This window comes from Talpa occidentalis, unplaced genomic scaffold, assembly GCF_014898055.3.
Source record: "Talpa occidentalis isolate TD23 unplaced genomic scaffold, MPIMG_talOcc4v2.1 talOcc4.10, whole genome shotgun sequence".
Classification (NCBI taxonomy): Eukaryota; Metazoa; Chordata; class Mammalia; order Eulipotyphla; family Talpidae; genus Talpa; species Talpa occidentalis.
The window spans coordinates 9,420,742-9,437,962 of record NW_023600993.1 but is presented as its reverse complement, the minus strand read 5'-3'; the positions used below and the strand labels follow the sequence as shown (position 1 = coordinate 9,437,962).

At 46.2% G+C, this 17,221-nt stretch overlaps 1 protein-coding gene across 6 annotated transcripts in view; it reads left to right on the top strand.

Annotated features, from left to right (window-relative positions):
- KBTBD12 (kelch repeat and BTB domain containing 12) overlaps window positions 1–12,547 on the top strand; it is a 40,081-nt gene extending 27,534 nt beyond the window's left edge. For 5 of the 6 annotated variants that reach the window (XM_037524161.2, XM_037524146.2, XM_054701812.1 and 2 more), the window contains 3 exons: window positions 1,514–1,711; window positions 9,174–9,356; window positions 11,349–12,547. In XM_037524161.2, coding sequence (XP_037380058.1) covers window positions 1,514–1,711; window positions 9,174–9,355 — 380 coding nt within the window. In that variant the 3' untranslated portion in view covers window position 9,356; window positions 11,349–12,547. Of the gene's footprint in view, window positions 1–1,513; window positions 1,712–9,173; window positions 9,357–11,348 lie in introns of those variants that run through there. The other variant, XR_008554415.1, reaches the window with a different exon arrangement.
- Window positions 12,548–17,221: the final 4,674 nt, after the last annotated feature.

The window sequence follows — 17,221 nt, the reverse complement described above, 5'->3', positions numbered from 1 at the left end:
TCTATCTTCTTGGAATCACTGGGTGCTGTGCGTCAGGCACTGTGAATATAAAATGTTTAAAATGTGGCCATGGCCCTCAATGAGCTTACCGTACATCCGCTCAGAGAAAGCAGAGGAAACATCGGACTTCTCGCTCCTTCCTTGCAGACACCGTCGGCACTGTGCTAAGTACTGGGGATGCAGCACTTAGACTGCAGTCTAGGGAGATACTGGAAAGCAGGTGATGTCAAAAGCACTCTCTGACCAGGGCCCTGAGGGGTAAGGAAGGGTGTTAAGTAGCAGTAAACACAGAAGCTGTGAGACAGTGTGTGGTGGATTTATCAGGTGATACCTTCAGTAAATGCTGTGAGATCAGAGCAGGTGTTAGTTTTGGTTTGGATACTGCTGCAGGCAACAGAGCCAAACCAGCTGCCCCAGGGAAATGCAGTGACTCTCGGCCCATAGGTTAGCCAGTGTGCCCGAGGCCAGCACTGCAATGTCTTGCAGATCAGTGTCATAAGATTGGAGCTGCATGGGATGAGCTCACTGATAAGAGGAGTCTCTGCAAGTTCAGGAGCTTCTATTCTTGTTCCAGGGAACTCACCTCCATGCCTGGGGCTGGCTGTCAGGTCAAGAAATATGGCCTGACTTTTAAGACCTTTCTTTCACTGTGGAACTTAGGAGAGAACAAAAAAGATCACTTACAAACTTGTTTCTCTTATTACAGTGTGTTGGAAATTCTTATACAATTAGAATTTCCTACTGAGGGTTGTACTTAGAGTCGTAATTATATACATGATATTTCTTGTTACAGTCTCCAGACTTCTAAATCTAATTTGTATCTTTTTTAAGATACCTATTATGATGGCCTCTATTCATTTGTATACATGGCCCTTTCCAACCCATTAATTTCCTCACAGCGAGAAACATGCCTTATTCATCTTTCCAAACCCTTTATCACTTAGCACGTTGCCTTGAATATAATAGGCACTCAGTGAATATCGGTTAAATGAACAATATTGTCCAAAAATGGAAGATGCCCTGGGCAGTTGCGTTTAGGACCTTCCTTTGATCCCAAATCTGAAATTTACCCAAAAATGGCCTTTCCCTAATTGGAAAAATTCGTGCAATTTAAGAGAGAAATACAGGCTTGCAAGGATGCGGGATGGAAAGGGAACATCCCCAGCTAGCCAGGTGAACAGGAAGGCAGATGTCAGTGTGGAGTTACCCGAACCTCTTATTGTGAAGGGGAGGGGAAGCTTGTTGTGAGAACCAAGGTTGGATGCTACAGGAGCTGAAGCCTGTAGCAGCATCAGCCTCATGGAGAAGCATAAAAGCACAGGACATTATAAATAAAAATGACATTAAATTTTACTATGGGGTACATAAGAGACCTCACCATTGCTCAGACGTTATCTTAGAAGTAACTCCTGACAAGAAAGGAAACAACCAAAGGCCATAAACTTGTGACAGGACCATGGTGGGGAGGGGTTGCAGGGTCTCCATCTTTTCATTCATGTATCGTTCTCTGCAGGTGGAATCGGCTGTGTAGGCCGAGACAAGGGCCAGGTTCGAAAGTGCCTCGATGTGGTGGAGATCTACAACCCCGATGGGGACTTTTGGAGAGAAGGCCCACCTATGCCCAGTCCCCTGCTCTCTCTCCGAACCAATTCTACTAATGCAGGAGCAGTTGATGGGAAGCTCTATGTCTGCGGGGGGTTCCACGGAGCAGGTACTGACGCCGTTTTTAATGTTTGTAACCTCCTTTGGTGTTGATTTTAACCTCCCCTGACCTGAGCCAATCGCTGGTGAATAGTCCCGAGAGCAGTGTAAGAACTGGAAAAAGCGTGGCTTTTAGAGAGGAGTGACCTTGGAGACTCACCAAGCCTCTGAACTTGGGTTTTCATGTCTACAAAATGGAATTACTACCTCCTCAAGCTACTGTAAGAGCTCGTGGGGCCTCCCCGGTGGCGCAGCGGTTGAGTGCTGGGTTGCGAAGCTGCCCGCGGCCTCTGCAGTGCCGGTTCGATCCCCGGCTGCTCCCTGGCCACTGGAGGAGGGTCCCACATGGCGCGCAGACCTCTCCTGCCGCCCGCTGCTCCCCTCAGCAGTGTACTTCGGTCCTTCTGCCTGCTCTGCTCCCTGCTCTGGCTCTGGTGAATTCTCTCACCCTCCCGCGCTTCTGACTGTACCCAGTGCTTGTATAAATAAATAAATAAATAAATAAATAAATCTTTAAAAAAAAAAAAAGAGCTCGTGTAGCTAGTGAGACCTTGTTTATAATGTGTCTGGCATGCAGCAAACACGCAGTGAGTACTGTTGAGTGTGATTTAGTCCTCGTTGTAGGACTAAAGGGGAGATTTTAAAATGTGGAAAAAGCGCTGGGTTTTACCTCTGTCTTTACTGCTCCAGAGATCTGCCCTTAGAAGATTTTTTTATTCCTTCTCCACTGCTACCACTTGAAATAAAATGCTTGAAAACATCTCTAAAATAATGCCTTCTGCATTATTTTTTTACCACACTCCATTTCCATAGATCTAGTTGTACCACCACTGCATTCTCCAGTATAGATTCATAATTTTTTTATGTTACCAGGCAGATTTTTAAATATGCACAAATCTAATAAGCAACTATCTCCAAATTTGATTAGTTGCAATAGTAAATAAGGCAGGATGCATTTATATTCAAAATGACTAAGTATTTAATTCTAATCTCACTAATAGAAGCTACTAGGCCAGTTGGTAGCCATGAAAACATGCCTCCAGAGCACATACAGGCTTGGAAATGTTAATTGTTAAGAGTAAAGATTAAAATAAAGCTGATGAGGCAACAAAGCAGAGCCTATTATAAGTCTACCTTCATTTTTAAAGGACATAATTATATGTAAGTTAAAAACTGAAGTTCACACTGTGAAATAAAGGAGATATATGAGGTCTGTGAGCCACATGCCATGAGTATATTTGGCTCTTGATTTAAACAAATCTGCAAAAAGACATTTTTCAGGTAACTTGGGAAATCTGAATATGGACTGGATTGCTAGATGATATTCCGAGATTGTTCATTTTGTCAGGTTATGCTAATAATGGCATTGCAATTTTTTTAAGGATCTATTTATTTATGCATACAAGAGCTGGGGTACAGGCCAGAGATGCAGGAGGGTGAGAGGATTCACCAGAGACAAAGTGGGGAACAGAACAGGTGGATTGATTGAAATACATTGCAGAGGGGAGCAGCAGGCGAGACAGGAGAGGTCTGCTGTACCATGTGGGTTGCTCCCTGGCCAGCAGGGGATCGAACTCGTGCTGCAGAGGCTGTGGATTGCTTCATAGTGGGGTGCTTAACCCCTTGCGCAACCAGGGAGGCCTGGCATTGCAATTTTATATAAAAGAGAAAAGAAAAACCACCCTAACAATTAGAGGTTGCTTAGAAGTACCTGTGGATGAAATGACATGCTGTCTGAAATGTGCTTTAAGCTACTCCAGTGGATTTTTTTTTTTAAGTAAATAGGGTCAGGAAGGGGCCAAAAATAGATTTTACAAAACTAGTAAAATGTTCGTAATTGTTAAAGCTGGATAATGGGCATGCAGGGCTTTATCTCAGTACTTTGGCGAGTGCTTGAAAATTTCCATATATCTAGTTGTACCATCATTGCATTGTACAGTAGGGCGTCATAAATTTTTTTCTCTGTTTGTTCTTCAGAGGACTTTCCAGAGTGGAAAGTTTTGATTATCTTTTATGTTAGAATACATATGCTTGTGTAAAGGGGGTGATCTATCACAGCAGCAAGAAACCTGGCACAGTGACATCTAGCACCCCACGATGAGGCTCTGTGTGTCAGGAGGGGTACGCAGAGCCCCAAGGGAGAGAGAGCCCAGCGCTGGGCCCACTCACCTGCTAGGCCACTTCTCCAGCCCCAATCATGTGCCCTCCCTTTAAGAGGAAGCCATTAAAAATATATGGCTTTTCAAAAACCTGTGCATGAATGTTTGCTGCAGCAATATTTGTAACAGCCAAAAAGTAGAAACAACCCAAGTGTCTAGCCGTTAATGGAAAAATAAAATAATATCTATTCATAAAATGGAATACTATTTGGCAATAAAAAGGAAGGAAGTACTAATACATGCTACAATATAAATGAACCTTGAAAATGTTATGCTGAGTGAGAGAAGGCAATCATATATATCGGTATGATTCTAGTTACACGAAGGTCCAGAAGAGGCAAGGTCATAGACAGACTGTAGCTTTATGCTTGTAGGGGAAGGATGAATGGGAAGCGACTCTAATGGATACAGGGTTTCTATTGGGGGGAAATGTGTTGAAAATAGATGGTAGTGATGGCTGCAGAATTCTGTGAACACACTGAAAACCACTGAATTGCAGACTTTTAAAAGATGTATTTTATGGTTGGTGGCTGTATCTCAGTAAAGCTGATACTAAAGAAAAAATTTTAAGAGATCTCCCCCTCCTACTTCCCCCTGCTTTTGTATTTGACATTAATGGGGAGAATTAGCTGAGTTGCCCACGGGGAGAATGCATGGAGGCCAGTTCTTTGCAGGCAAGAGGAAGAACTGGCTCATTCCAGAGACAGGTTAGGTTTCCAGACACGGAGAGAGAAGACAGATGACACCTAGTGGCAGGAACATTCTGTGGTCTTGAGAACCTGCCATGACTCCTGTGCCTGTGATGGGCACCCAGAAATCCTGCCATTCAGGGAAGCAGTTAGACAAGCATCTTGGGGATAACCGTGAGGAACTGAAGACCAAAGGCCCATTCCTGTGTTTTCCAGCTCAGATGTGCCTCTGGGATTCCTGTACATTCCACGAAGAAGGGATACTGGCAGACCGTCAGCAGGCTATCTGCTGACAAAGTCCCACCTGGGCTCTTGCTCCAGCTGCTGGCTCTTTGAGACTCCTTTCAGCCTCTGGTTTTAACCTGTTTTCCCCTAACTCCCTGATGCAGGATTCCCTCGTCCCTTCCCACCAGCAGCAACCAGTTGGCACCAAACTTATTTTCCCACAGAAAAAGACACTGAAACAAGGATTTGAGTGCAGATCGTTCCGGGGGACACTAAGAGGAGAGAAGAAAATGAGACAGAAGAGGAAGGGGTGGGAAGGAGTATGAGCCCTTTGGCACCTCCGGGGGACAGAGTAGCACAGGCCTCAGATTGTCCCTCCCAACGGGTGAGGAATCCTCAGAATGACTTCCCAGCACTTCCTGCCAATTTGGCCCACTTGAGCAGAGAGAAAATCCTCAGGCCAAGAGTAGCAGGTGGATGTAATCGACATGTTCTGGAACAGTGATCACAGAGGGGATTTGAGTGGCAGGTGATATGTCAGTGATATTACTGTCAGTCTCGTCTCCCAATCCTAACCACCCACCTCTCAACATAGAAGGTTTACTACATTCAACTAAAAAGCTGCTGCTGAGCAAATTCAGCTTGTGATGGTTTTAGCCGTCAGTGTCTCATCCCACACCAGCCTCTTCTCACCATTGGCTGTGTATTCTTTTTTCTAGAATGCATCCAAGTATAGGAGCTCATTTCCATGCTCTGTGCTGAGCTGACATATGGATCTATATATGTTTTATAAGTTTGTGTGAATGTGAAAGACTGACATAGATGTGTCACCCTGAGTACCATTTTCTCTTCAGGCACTAGCAAGCTAGAGAAGGCTGGAGGGGTCTGCTAATGGCTGGCCTGGCTTATTGCTATTTGTGCAGCGACATCAGAATGGCCATGAGAGAAAAGAGTGTAGGAAATTGTTCTTTCTTTTAAAATAATTGGAAATAATATCAAATTTAAAGTGACAAAAATTAGTATGATGAACACACAGATTCAACTATTAACATTTTGCCCCTTTTGCTCTATTAATCTGGCTACGCGTGTGTTCACATTTATATAGACAGACACATGGTTTTGTTCTGACCAAATGCAAGTTGCATGCTTCATGCTCTTTATCCCTAAATCCTAGAATGTATAAAATAAGTATATTCTCTTATATAACACAGTATAGTCAACACATTTAAGAATCTTAACATTGATTCCATATTTTCATTTATCCCACTGTTACAATTCTGATTTTGTCACTTGAAATAGTAATGTCCTCTAAATGCATGTTGTTCCCTCTCCATGCCTGTCCAGGGCCAGGTATTGCATTTGTTGATGTGTCGCTTCAGATTCTTTTAATCTATAGTATTTCCATATATATTTATATATTATAGATAGTATAATATATTTGCCTTTTTCCCCATCTCAAATTAAAATTTCTCTTTGGGGATTTCCTTGTGATTAAATTCAGGTTCTGCATTCCCAGCTGGACTATTGCATAACTGCTCTGTCCTTCTCAGGTTATCACGTTTGGAGGCAAATCATGTCCACCTGCCCCTCCTTGGCTTTGTTGGCTTTATTTAATTAGTCAAGATATTGTCTAAATTCAGCACTGTCTGGTTACTGTTTTTCCTTTGCCACTCAAAAGGATGTATGGGAGATTCTTTCAAACCGTGCATTTTACTTTTATCACTAAACAGTGTCACCCAGAAATCATTTTTCAAAGGATTTCAATGAAACCCAGAATCCATATCATATAATGTTCAAGATGCCTAGTATATAATTCAAAATCACTTGCCATACCAAGAACCAAGCAAATATCAACATTTTATGAGGGAAAAGACAAGATAATCAAGAGATACCAAACTCTGAGATGACACAGATTTTTAGATAACTAGGCAGACACTTTAAAGCAGTTATTATAAATGCGGGCAAGGCTGTAGAGAAAGAGGAACCCTACTATACTGCTGAGGTGAATGTAAACTAGTCCCCCCCATGGAATAGAGTATGAGGGTTCCCAACAGACTACAAATGCATCTGACATGTGACCCGGCAATACTACTCCTAGGAATCTACCCAAAGAACACAAAAACACTAATTTGAAAGGAAACTTACACTCCCATGTTCATTGCAGCACTATTTACAATAGCCAAGATATAGAAACAGCCTTAATGCCCCAAAGCCGATAATGGAGTAAGAAAATACAGTATGTGTGTGTGGGTGTATATACATATTAAAATATTAATATATTAATGGATTAAGAAAATAGTGTGTGTTAAAATATTAAATTATTGATATTAATATATTAAAATATTAAAAATAAAGTAGTTATTATAATGGTGCTCCAAAAAGGAACAAGTGAACCACTTTTGAAAGGAATATAAAAATAGAAAATTTTGGTATTAAAATAGAAGCTATTAAAGAAGAGAAGACAAAGAAAAGAACAGGAAGAGGAGGAGGAAGTAGAGGAGCCAAATGGAAATTTTAAAACTGAAAAACAAAATAACAATTTAAAAAATTCTGACTGGGGCCTCCCCGGTGGCGCAGCGGTTGAGCACTGGGTTGCGATGCTGCCCGCAGCCTCTGCAGCGCCGGTTCAATCCCCAGCTGCTCCCCGGCCACCAGAGGAGGGTCCCACATGGCGCACAGACCTCTCCTGCCGCCCGCTGCTCCCCTCAGCAGTGTACTTCGGTCCTTCTGCCTGCTCTGCTCCCCGCTCTGGCTCTGGTGAATTCTCTCACCCTCCCGCGCTTCTGACTGTACCCAGCATGTATAAACAAAACAAACAAACAAATAAATAAATAAAACATGCCTCTATAAAAAATAAATAAAGTGCAGAAAAATCAAAGAAATTATTAAAAAAAATAAAAAATTCTGACTGGATTTAATAGCATGGGGCAGGAAAGAGTCAGTGCCTCTGCAGACAGAGAAATAAAAATTTTCCAATCTGAATAACAGAGAAAAAAATTTTAGTGAATTTTTCCACTAAAGTACCTCCAACAAAAGAGAGTACCCCCTAATGCACCTGGGGCTACAGCTTACATGGAATTTCTTTGGCATCTCATTTTTTACCTCAAAAAAATAACATGATTTTTTAATTTACTTCATAGAAGATAATGTTTTTTAATTGCTTTCTACTGAAAGGGGCAGGATGCAGGGAGATTTTTCTAATTCCTTTAATAATCAAGATGCTGTGGCATTAAGGGAGTCTGTTTTTGGAAAATTAACTAAATTGTCAAGAACTGACATTGAGTTCAACCTCCAGTTTCTTTTTCCTTGTTAATATAATAACATTTCAAGAACCCAAACTCAAATAGGTAGGTACAAATTCAACCATTGTTTTCTAGCTTTATGAGCTTTGTTTGAGGAGAAGTTAACGCCCAGAATGGCTCCATAAGGTGTGCAGAGCTGCCAGGCAATTCTGGGGAGGAGCTAAAACCCATCTGCTTCCTCCAGAGAGGGCAAGTCTCAGTGACACGAAAGGCCTGATCTAGTACCCCCCTCACAGTCGAGATGTACATATATGGTTTAAAAAGTCAGTCCCCCCAGTACATACATTGTCTCCGCTAATCATAATAAAATTGTGAAATAGGATGGAAATCTTCCATTGGCCCCTCCAGCCTCACTCTGTCTGTCTGCAGCCCTCTCTGTACATGCAAGGTTGGACTGGTTGGTTCTGCCCCCTGGGAAGCAAGAGCAGAAACTGTTGGGTAAAAAGAGGGTAAAGCAGGATATTTAGTCTCCCCGCCTCCTCTACCTGAGGTCTGCTCCTGCCAAGTTGCTGCCTTCCCCCTCCCTCAGTTCCCTCCCCTTGCTGCTTTCAGGTCTGGGAGTGCATAGTAAAGGCCCTTGCTGTTCTCAGCCCTAGAATCCTGTGCCATCCCTAGGGGTCTTCCTAAGCCCCACCCACATCTTTCCAACAGTCCCTTTGCTACACCTTAACTGGAATGTTACCCACATAGACCTGCGCCATCTGCTTCCTGTGAGGACCCTGGCTGTGTGTTAGCATCCCTGCTGGCATTTAAGGAAACAAGCTGAGGAAGGTCCATGGCTCGCACGTGGTCATGCGACTCCAGCTGCACCTCCTCTCCAAAGTGCAGCAATGACAGTCCCAGCCCTTCCTCACACCCCACTTTAGACAGCAGTGTGCTTGCCATTATGTCTTGAATCATTTTTGAAAGTGAGTTGTATGTCTTAATTTCTTAAATGTCCAGATACTGTGTCTTTCTTTCAAACGATAGTCAGTTGTCTGTTAACTAATTCTAAGTATATGATGCCTTGTGTAGAGGAAGTTGTTTAATACAATGATGATGTCCTCTGAACTTAATACCACTGTGACGTTTTGCCTTCCTTCTTTGCTGTTCTTCAGATCGCCATGAGATCATCTCCAAAGAAATACTGGAGCTTGACCCATGGGAAAGCCAGTGGAATGTTGTAGCTGTCGATGTCCTCATGCACGACAGCTATGATGTCTGCCTGGTGGCCAGGATGAATCCCCGAGACCTCATCCCCCCGCCATCGGATTTGGTGGAAGAAGACAATGAGCACTGAGGTCAGTGTCGCTGTAGGGGCTCTGCTGTGTCTGCAAAGGAGGTGTTAGGGGTGGAGAGAGCCCAGGGGCAGCCATGAGTTCCCCCCACCCCCAGACATGTGTGTTGCTTGCATAGTGGGCCATGTGCAAAGCCACATGTGCTGGGCACTGCAAGGGGGAGTGTTCAGTGTCCACCCACGGGGATCTCCAGTCAGCCAGCAAGGACGGGACACGACAAGGCTGAATGTGACGATGCATAGAGGAGCATGGGGTGACACTGCAAGAGTGCAGGGAATGTAGGGGCCTCACAGTGCTGGGGACTTGAGGACAGCATTGCCAAGGAGCAGATCTTCCTCGCGGCCTCGAAGGACGAGGAGGAAACGGTCCCTTGGGTGTTATTGCTGTTGAGGTCGCGGAAGCAGCTGAGCAGAGGAAGACCAGATTGCCTGGGCCACTGCCTTAGCTCCTAAGGCTGAAGGTAGAGCTTGGAGCTAAATGATCAGCGCCTGGAAGATCGAGGGGTTTGGACCTCTGAGCTGGGGAATCAATGAAATTGTGATGATAAAGGAAGACTTCTATTCGTGCTCTGCTCTGGCTTCGGTCTCACAAGGGCGTCGTTCTCATTCTACTACTGTAGCAACCACGCCTGACACAGGCAGGCAGTGGACTACGCTGTGGCGATGCCCAACCACAGTGAGCTGAAGACCAAGCGACATGACAGACACGTGGGTTCCACAGCCCTGGTCTGGGGCTGGTCCAGGGAGTCCTGGCAGGACTTAGCAAGCTGGCCTGGGCCAGCTCTCAGACACATACAGCCTTCTTTTGGGTGGCCCTTTCTGAAAACAACTGACCTAGACCATCCAGCCCAGAGACAGACCAGCCTCTGCAGTGGAGGAAGGAAGAGGTGCAGCCCTTGGCTGCCAGCTGCCCTCTTGGACGGTCTTTATAGCATCTTCCCCAAGGTTCGGGGGTAAGGATGGAGCCACTTGCTTTAGCACGAACATTGAGCATAATCAGAAAAGTTACTCCCAAAATATACTTTCGGGACAACATTTATTTTTTTTTAAAGATTTTATTTATTTATACAAGAGCTGGGGTACAGGCCAGATGTGCGGGAGAGTGAGAGGATTCACCAGAGCGGGGAACAGAACAGGCAGATAGACTGAAATACACTGCTGAGGGGAGCAGCGGGCGAGACAGGAGAGGTCTGCTGCACCATGTGGGTAGCTCCCTGGCTGGCCGGCCGGGAATTGAACCCGTGCTGCAGAGGCTGCAGACAGCTTCACAGCACTGTGCTCAACCTGCTGCGCCACTGGGGAGTCCCATTTAGGGGCAACATTTAAACAATGCATGGGAAATCCATCTACATTACTCACCATCTACGCTTTGGAAAAACGGTGGTTTCAAAGAATGTATTTTGGTGGCTGTTGGTCAGAAATTTCTAAAGCATTTCAACAGGCTCTTTTTAAGCAGGAGAGTCAGTAATTCCCTAGAATTTTCCCACAGGGAGACAGTCCTAGACTGTGACAGCTTCTCTTGGTGCAGAGCAGTGTGACGGTGATGACAGTGGCCCATGTCCCCTGTTCCAGCTGCTGCCAGGGCAGGAGAGGCAGTCCTGGAAACTGGAGCTAACTGGAGAACCTGCCACCATGAAGAGGGGCCACTTAGACCTTGGGCAGAGTATCTCCCAGGGGGACAGACTCTGGGAGAGCAGGTGCCACGTCTGGTTGTATAGTTGTACCCCAAATGCTTATTGCTGTACCTGGCACTTGGAGGGATCTTTAGGTGGCCAGTATGGGATGATGTTTCTCATTCTGAAGCCTTATTCTCTGCGCATGTCTGGGAATCTGAATGAAAATGATCTAAGTCTTCTCCCTAGCGGAGGCCATAATCTGTGGGTTTGCTTTCTTACTGCAAGGACAGAACAGTTCCTCCAAGGAGGCATGCTGGCTGCTGGCAGCCTTGGTAAGGACACCCTCACAAGGTTCCGCTTCCCCCACTTTCTCTTAACAGCACCACTGTGGCTGCTCCTGTGTGAACACAGCAGAAGCTGTCACGTCTCCCTGGGTCCAGGAGGTCTCGCCTTGAGTGGTGGTGCATCTTCCAGAGGCTCTGGGTTTGAGATCCAGGCTCTAGTTCCAGCGGTGCTACTCAGCTAGCCGTGTGATCGGGACAACATAACTTTTCTAAAGTCACCTAAGCAGAAGAAGAAAAGTACTTTATAGGGTTGGCGTGAGGATTGAGGGAGAAAACACTGAACAAAGTGCCTGTTAGATATGAAAACAACAACTGCTCCAGCTGCCATTATCATCATCCTGATCGCTGCAGTCAGCACTTCCCAAAGCACGGAGCCCAGAACAACGCAGTACTTGAGTACTTAATAGAGTACTTAATTTACCAGACCCGGCCACTTGTCCCCTCCGTGGGTGCCCTGATAGACAAGCACGGGTTTGCTTTAGTGTTTGTTTTAAGCCCTGGTGCCCCTCATCTGACTTTCCTGTTCATAATTAAAAACAAGCCACCCTGCCCTGCGCCCCTGTTGTTAAGATGATCAGTAGAGATTCCCACCGAAACAACATCTCCCTATCACTCTTTAATCCCAATCTCCCTGGCAGACTCTCATAAAAGTCGCCTGTTGGCTAGTCCTTATCTTTGTGACACTGGATTGCTTGACTCCCAGCAAGGGGACACCAGAGGGAAGTGATTTAGATGCTGGGGCTGAGAGATGCCTGCAGCTGTGAGCCACAGCCCGCTCAGTTTGTGTTCATCAAGAAGGCATCATTGTTCTCACTGATTGACTTTATAATGAGCAAATGCTTTAAATTTGAACTTATAAAATAAAATCTTAGTAAGAGAGGCTGGCTTTTATTTTGCTTTGCATATCATAAGTTGGTGTAAAGTCCATATGAAGAAGGGGTTCCTGTGCCCAGGAGGTGCTGAGCAGCACCATGTGACTGTGCGTATAGGAGTTTGTGTATATGTTTATATGAGTGTGTGCGTGTGGTGTGTGTGGATGTGTGCGTAGGGGTGTGGAATGTGTGATTCTCAAGACGCTGTACACTAGAGCACCTCACCAAACTACTGGAACTAGGAGACAGGGATCCAGGAAGGGAGACAGAAGCCACATCTTTTCCCACACATAACAGCTGAACTAAGCACATACATTGTGTTACGAAAAATACATCAATTCAGATCACTTAGTGCTGTCTGCTGGAGGCTTTTCTCCACTGAGGAATAATAGTCAGCAATGCAGCTCCAGGCACTGTGCCCCAAGACGCGCTTACCTCACAGCAGCCTGCCCCTCCCTGGGAGAAGGGTGATGCTACTATGACCGTTCCCATTTTAGAGATGAGAAAGCCACCCTTGTCCCAGGTCATAAGGCTGGGAGCACACTGGGGTCGGAGCCGCACAGCCTGCCCTCACATGCCAGCTGCATGACCACTGCTCAGCATTCCAGAAGCCTGGGTACAGCATGCCAGGCTGGCCCTGGGAACCAACCAAGGCCAGAGAAATCCTTGCCCAGCAGCCTGGTGCTTGGAGGCACCCCACTAAGCTCTGTTTCTCCCTGTCCAGGATTTCAGCTCATCTGGCTCCCCCCCCCCCCGTGGCAGGCCCAGCCCTGTCCAGTCAACAGCTGCAGCTCAGATGGGAGCTGACTGCCAGCAGGTGGACTCCAGAGTTGAGAACATCGATGACCTCAGGGTCCCTGGGGAAAGAGGCCCCACTGCCAGCACTGGGCTTTGGTCCATTTAAAACTAAGAAGGGGCCTCCCTGGTGACACAAGGGGTTAATCACCACACTATGAAGCAATCCGCAGCCTCACCCTCACAAGTTTGATCCCTGGCCGGCCAGAGAGCAACCCACATGGCGGGGCAGACCTCTCCTGTCTCGCCCGCTGCTCCCCTCAGCAGTGTATTTCAGTCAGTCTGCCCATTCTGTTCCCTACTCTGTCTCTGGTGAGTCCTCTCACCCCCCGCATCTCTGGCCTGTACCCCAGCTCTTGTATGCATAAATAAATTTTTTTAAAAAGTTCTCATCACAAGAAAAAAAAATTTTTATATAAATAAGTAGGGGCCTCCCCGGTGGCACAGGCGGTTGAGCGCAGTGCTGTGAAGCTGTCCTCAGTCTCTGCAGTGCTGGTTCCATCCCTGCCGGCCTCGGAGCAACCCACATGGCGGGGCAGACCTCTCCTGTCTCGCCCACTGCTCCCCTCAGCAGTGTATTTCGTCAGTCTGCCTGTTCAGTTCCCCCACTCTGTCTCTGGTGAATCCTCTCACCCTCCCGCGGATCTGGCCTGTACCCCAGTTCTTGTATAAATAAATAAATCTTTAAAAAATAAATGAATAAATAAATAAATAAATAAAGCTAAGTAAAACTAAGAAGGATGAAGAATGATAGCATAGACAGAGGAAAATCTAAAAGGCACCTGCAATGTAGACCTGTACCCGGTATGGGAAGGGGGTAGTGACTTAGCCCCAATGCTCAGGCAGGTGAGAAATCATTGACCACACTGGACAAGGTCTATCTGGTCACAGCCCGGGTCTCACCTGCAGCGTCATCTCTGTGGCCACGCCACTCTCAGAGCCCCAGACGGTCCTCCCAGTGAATCCCCTGGAGGCAGGGGGCGGCTCCAGGCTGACCAGCCTGCTGCTAACAAGCTGCAGCTGTCAGTGAAGCAGCTCCTCCCCCTGGTGGCCGGACGCGACAGTGCTCCTGCAACGAGGCCATGAGCTGGCCCTGACCCCCGCACCTGAGCCCTGGCTGAGGGCCAAGGAGCCACCTTGCAGGTGCAGACCAAGCTCCGACACAACCCGCCCAGCTGGGTGAGGAGAAGCAAGATACAGTCCTCCGACACCAACTAGACCCCAGGTACATCACAGAAGTCTACACATAGATTTTAAAAGCAAGAAAAAGTGGAAAAAGGAAAAGAGCACATTTTACAGAAAGGGAAGCTTGAATGGCTAGTAAACAATGAACAGCAGCTTGACCTCAGCAGGATTCAAGGGACAGCAGATTCCATGGGCAGCAAGTGGACAGCAGGATGAAGAGCCACTGTCCGGCGCCCTCAGGCCTGACACACCGTGTGCAGCACAGTCCCATGCAACTTCTTCGGAGGTGGCCTGACTTTACTTGATACAACTGAAGGGTGCCCTGCCAGCTTGGAGGGGAGAGCAGGGAGAAATCCTTGCCCCGTGCCTCGAGGCAACTGTGCACATACTCACCAGGGTATTCACAGGAGCGCTTGTTGTACAGGGAGAGGGTGTAAGAAAACGACCCCAGGACAGAAGAATGGGTGGGTACTCCAGAACCATCCATGCACTGGCTTCTCCTAGAAATTAAAATGAACAAACCTGTATGTGCACATCCCTGTGGACACTATCAGAAACACAACACTGACAGAACACAAGCAAGTTGCAGTTTTACAACTCAGGTAAAACTGAAAACATGATACTATGTATATGACTTAAACATGTGCCTCTTATAATGAAAGTTATAACAACATGGATGACAAAGCTTCACCAACCACAGATGGGGTTACTTATAGAAAGACACCCCATCCAGGAGTACATGGATAGTTCTCTGATGTCAAGGATTCCAAAGCAAGTATGTCAATACATTAGTGTTTGCTCTACCCGCGTGATGTTCACATGAGTATTTGTTATATTCTTCTCTGTACTTTCCTGTATTTTAAAATATATTTTATAATTATACAGGATTTTTAAAAATACAATGCTCCCTGGTTCTATCCTCAAACTCCCTGCCCAGTGGCTACATGACCTTGGCCTGACTTTGTCCCTGTCTGAATCTGTGCTTCCTTATCTGTGTCAGGAAAATCATAAGTGTAAAAAGAATGACAGAGTTGGTCACTCAGCAAATCATGCGAGTGCCTGCTGCTGTCCAGGCGAGGGAATCGGTGGGCATGAGGATTCAAGGCTGCTTCAGACAGCCTTGGCACAGAGCACAGGACAGCAGGCCTTACAGGGGGCCTCCAAGTTGCCAACCCTGAGTCCCCACTGTGTGGGCCTGCCCATCCAGGGGCCAGTCAACATGTTGGGTGGCATCTGAGATAAAGGCTCACCAACTTCTCTGGTGGAAGTCATTCCTTTCAATTCCTTCACGATCCTTCCATTACATTGAGAGGTCTCTATGGGGCCTCATGCCTTTCCATGCCCAGCATGAACCTCTCTCCCTTTATAACATATAGACCACTCAGCAGCCACCCTGGGATTTGTTAGACAAGCTCCTCTGAGTTTCAGGACCTTTCAGGACCTCCCAGTTCTAAATTCTGGGGTGTTATGAGCAAGTTATAACAAGGCAAATGTGCTCCATGGATCTGCCAAGGTACAGCACACCATAGAAACAGATGGCACACAGAAATTGGCCCAACTTGGGGGCATGGGGGTGGCAATGTGTGGGTGGTAACACCTGTGCAGCACCTCCAGGGATGAGTGGGATTTATGTGAGCAGAGGCAAGACTGCGGGGTGGGGAAGAGGAGGAAGAGGAGACATTCCAGACAGATGGAGAAGCATGAAAGACCCCCAGTGGAAAGTGTCTGGGAAGAGGTCAGAGCAGAGTGGGAGCTAAAACAGGAAAGGCAGGTGCAGAGCTGTTGGTAGAGAGCCTCGTGCTTGCATGCCAGATGGTCTGGCTGCCATGTGTAGACAGTGCAGTAGCATAGGGTGTCTGGTTAGCTCCCGAAATTTGTTCTCTCCTTCTTCCATGATAATGGAATATGATTGATTTTAGCTGAATCTGTGCCCATCTGAAATAATGACTGCATATCCAGACTCAGCAATTCTGCTCCTAGATAAATACCCAAGAGAAACAAAACTTCAAGCCACTGAAAGACTTGCATACAAATGTTCATAGCAGTTTGATTAAAAATAGCCAAAAGCTGGAAACCATCCAAATGCCCATCAACAAGAATGGATAAATTGTGGTGGAATACTACAGAGCACTAATAAAGAGCAAGTTGTACTACATGCAACACTGTGGGTGAATCTCACAGACAGATAGAAGGTTGAGTGAAAGGAGTCAGACACAAAAGACGCCACAATGAACAATGCTTCAGTGCATTCATTGTTCAAAAATAGGTAAAAGTCAACTAGAGCCACAGAGATCAGGACAGTGATTACCCGAGGGTGGGCAGTGGGAGGAGAGAGATGTCTTCAAAGCGTTGCCACACAAGGGAGCCTGCTGAGGCACTACAGGTGTCTCTCTGTCTTGGTCCTGGTTGTGGAGACCCAGGCCTGGACATTAATACATATTTATCCAGCCGCGTATATGTGTGTGCTGTTCAATATAAGCTCTACATGCTCCAGCCTCCCTTGCAGCAATGTGTGACAAAAGACTAAATTCAGGCCTATGAGATGTAAATGGAAGTTGTACATGCAATTTTTAAACAAGGTCTTGAAAAGAAGAAACTGACCTTGTCCCCTTCCTTGTTCATTAGAATGTAGATGTATGACTGACTCTGGCGCATTCGTATTAGATAATGGGGTGAGGTAACCTTAGAAATGAATGCAAAACCACACATGGCAGAGCAATAAGCTAGAAGGAACCTGGGTCTATGAACCCGTGGAACATGGCAGTGGCTCTGGATGGCTCCTTCCAGACTTCCTGAAAGTAAGAGAGAGAAATGTCACCGTGTCTAAGCTGTTGTTATTTGGGGTTTTCTGTAGTAAGAAGCCAAACTCAATTATAACTGAACAGACACCATTAAAGTTAATTGAACAACAGTGGGGAAAGCTTTAGGAAGTCTGCAGAGGATACACTGGACAGGATTACAGGGGAACGAAGAAGAGCCGTTTCTGTTACCTTTGTCTAGGCCAGGGGTGATATGCCCAAACAAGGGCAGTGATAGTGAAGGGCCCAGAAGAATTTG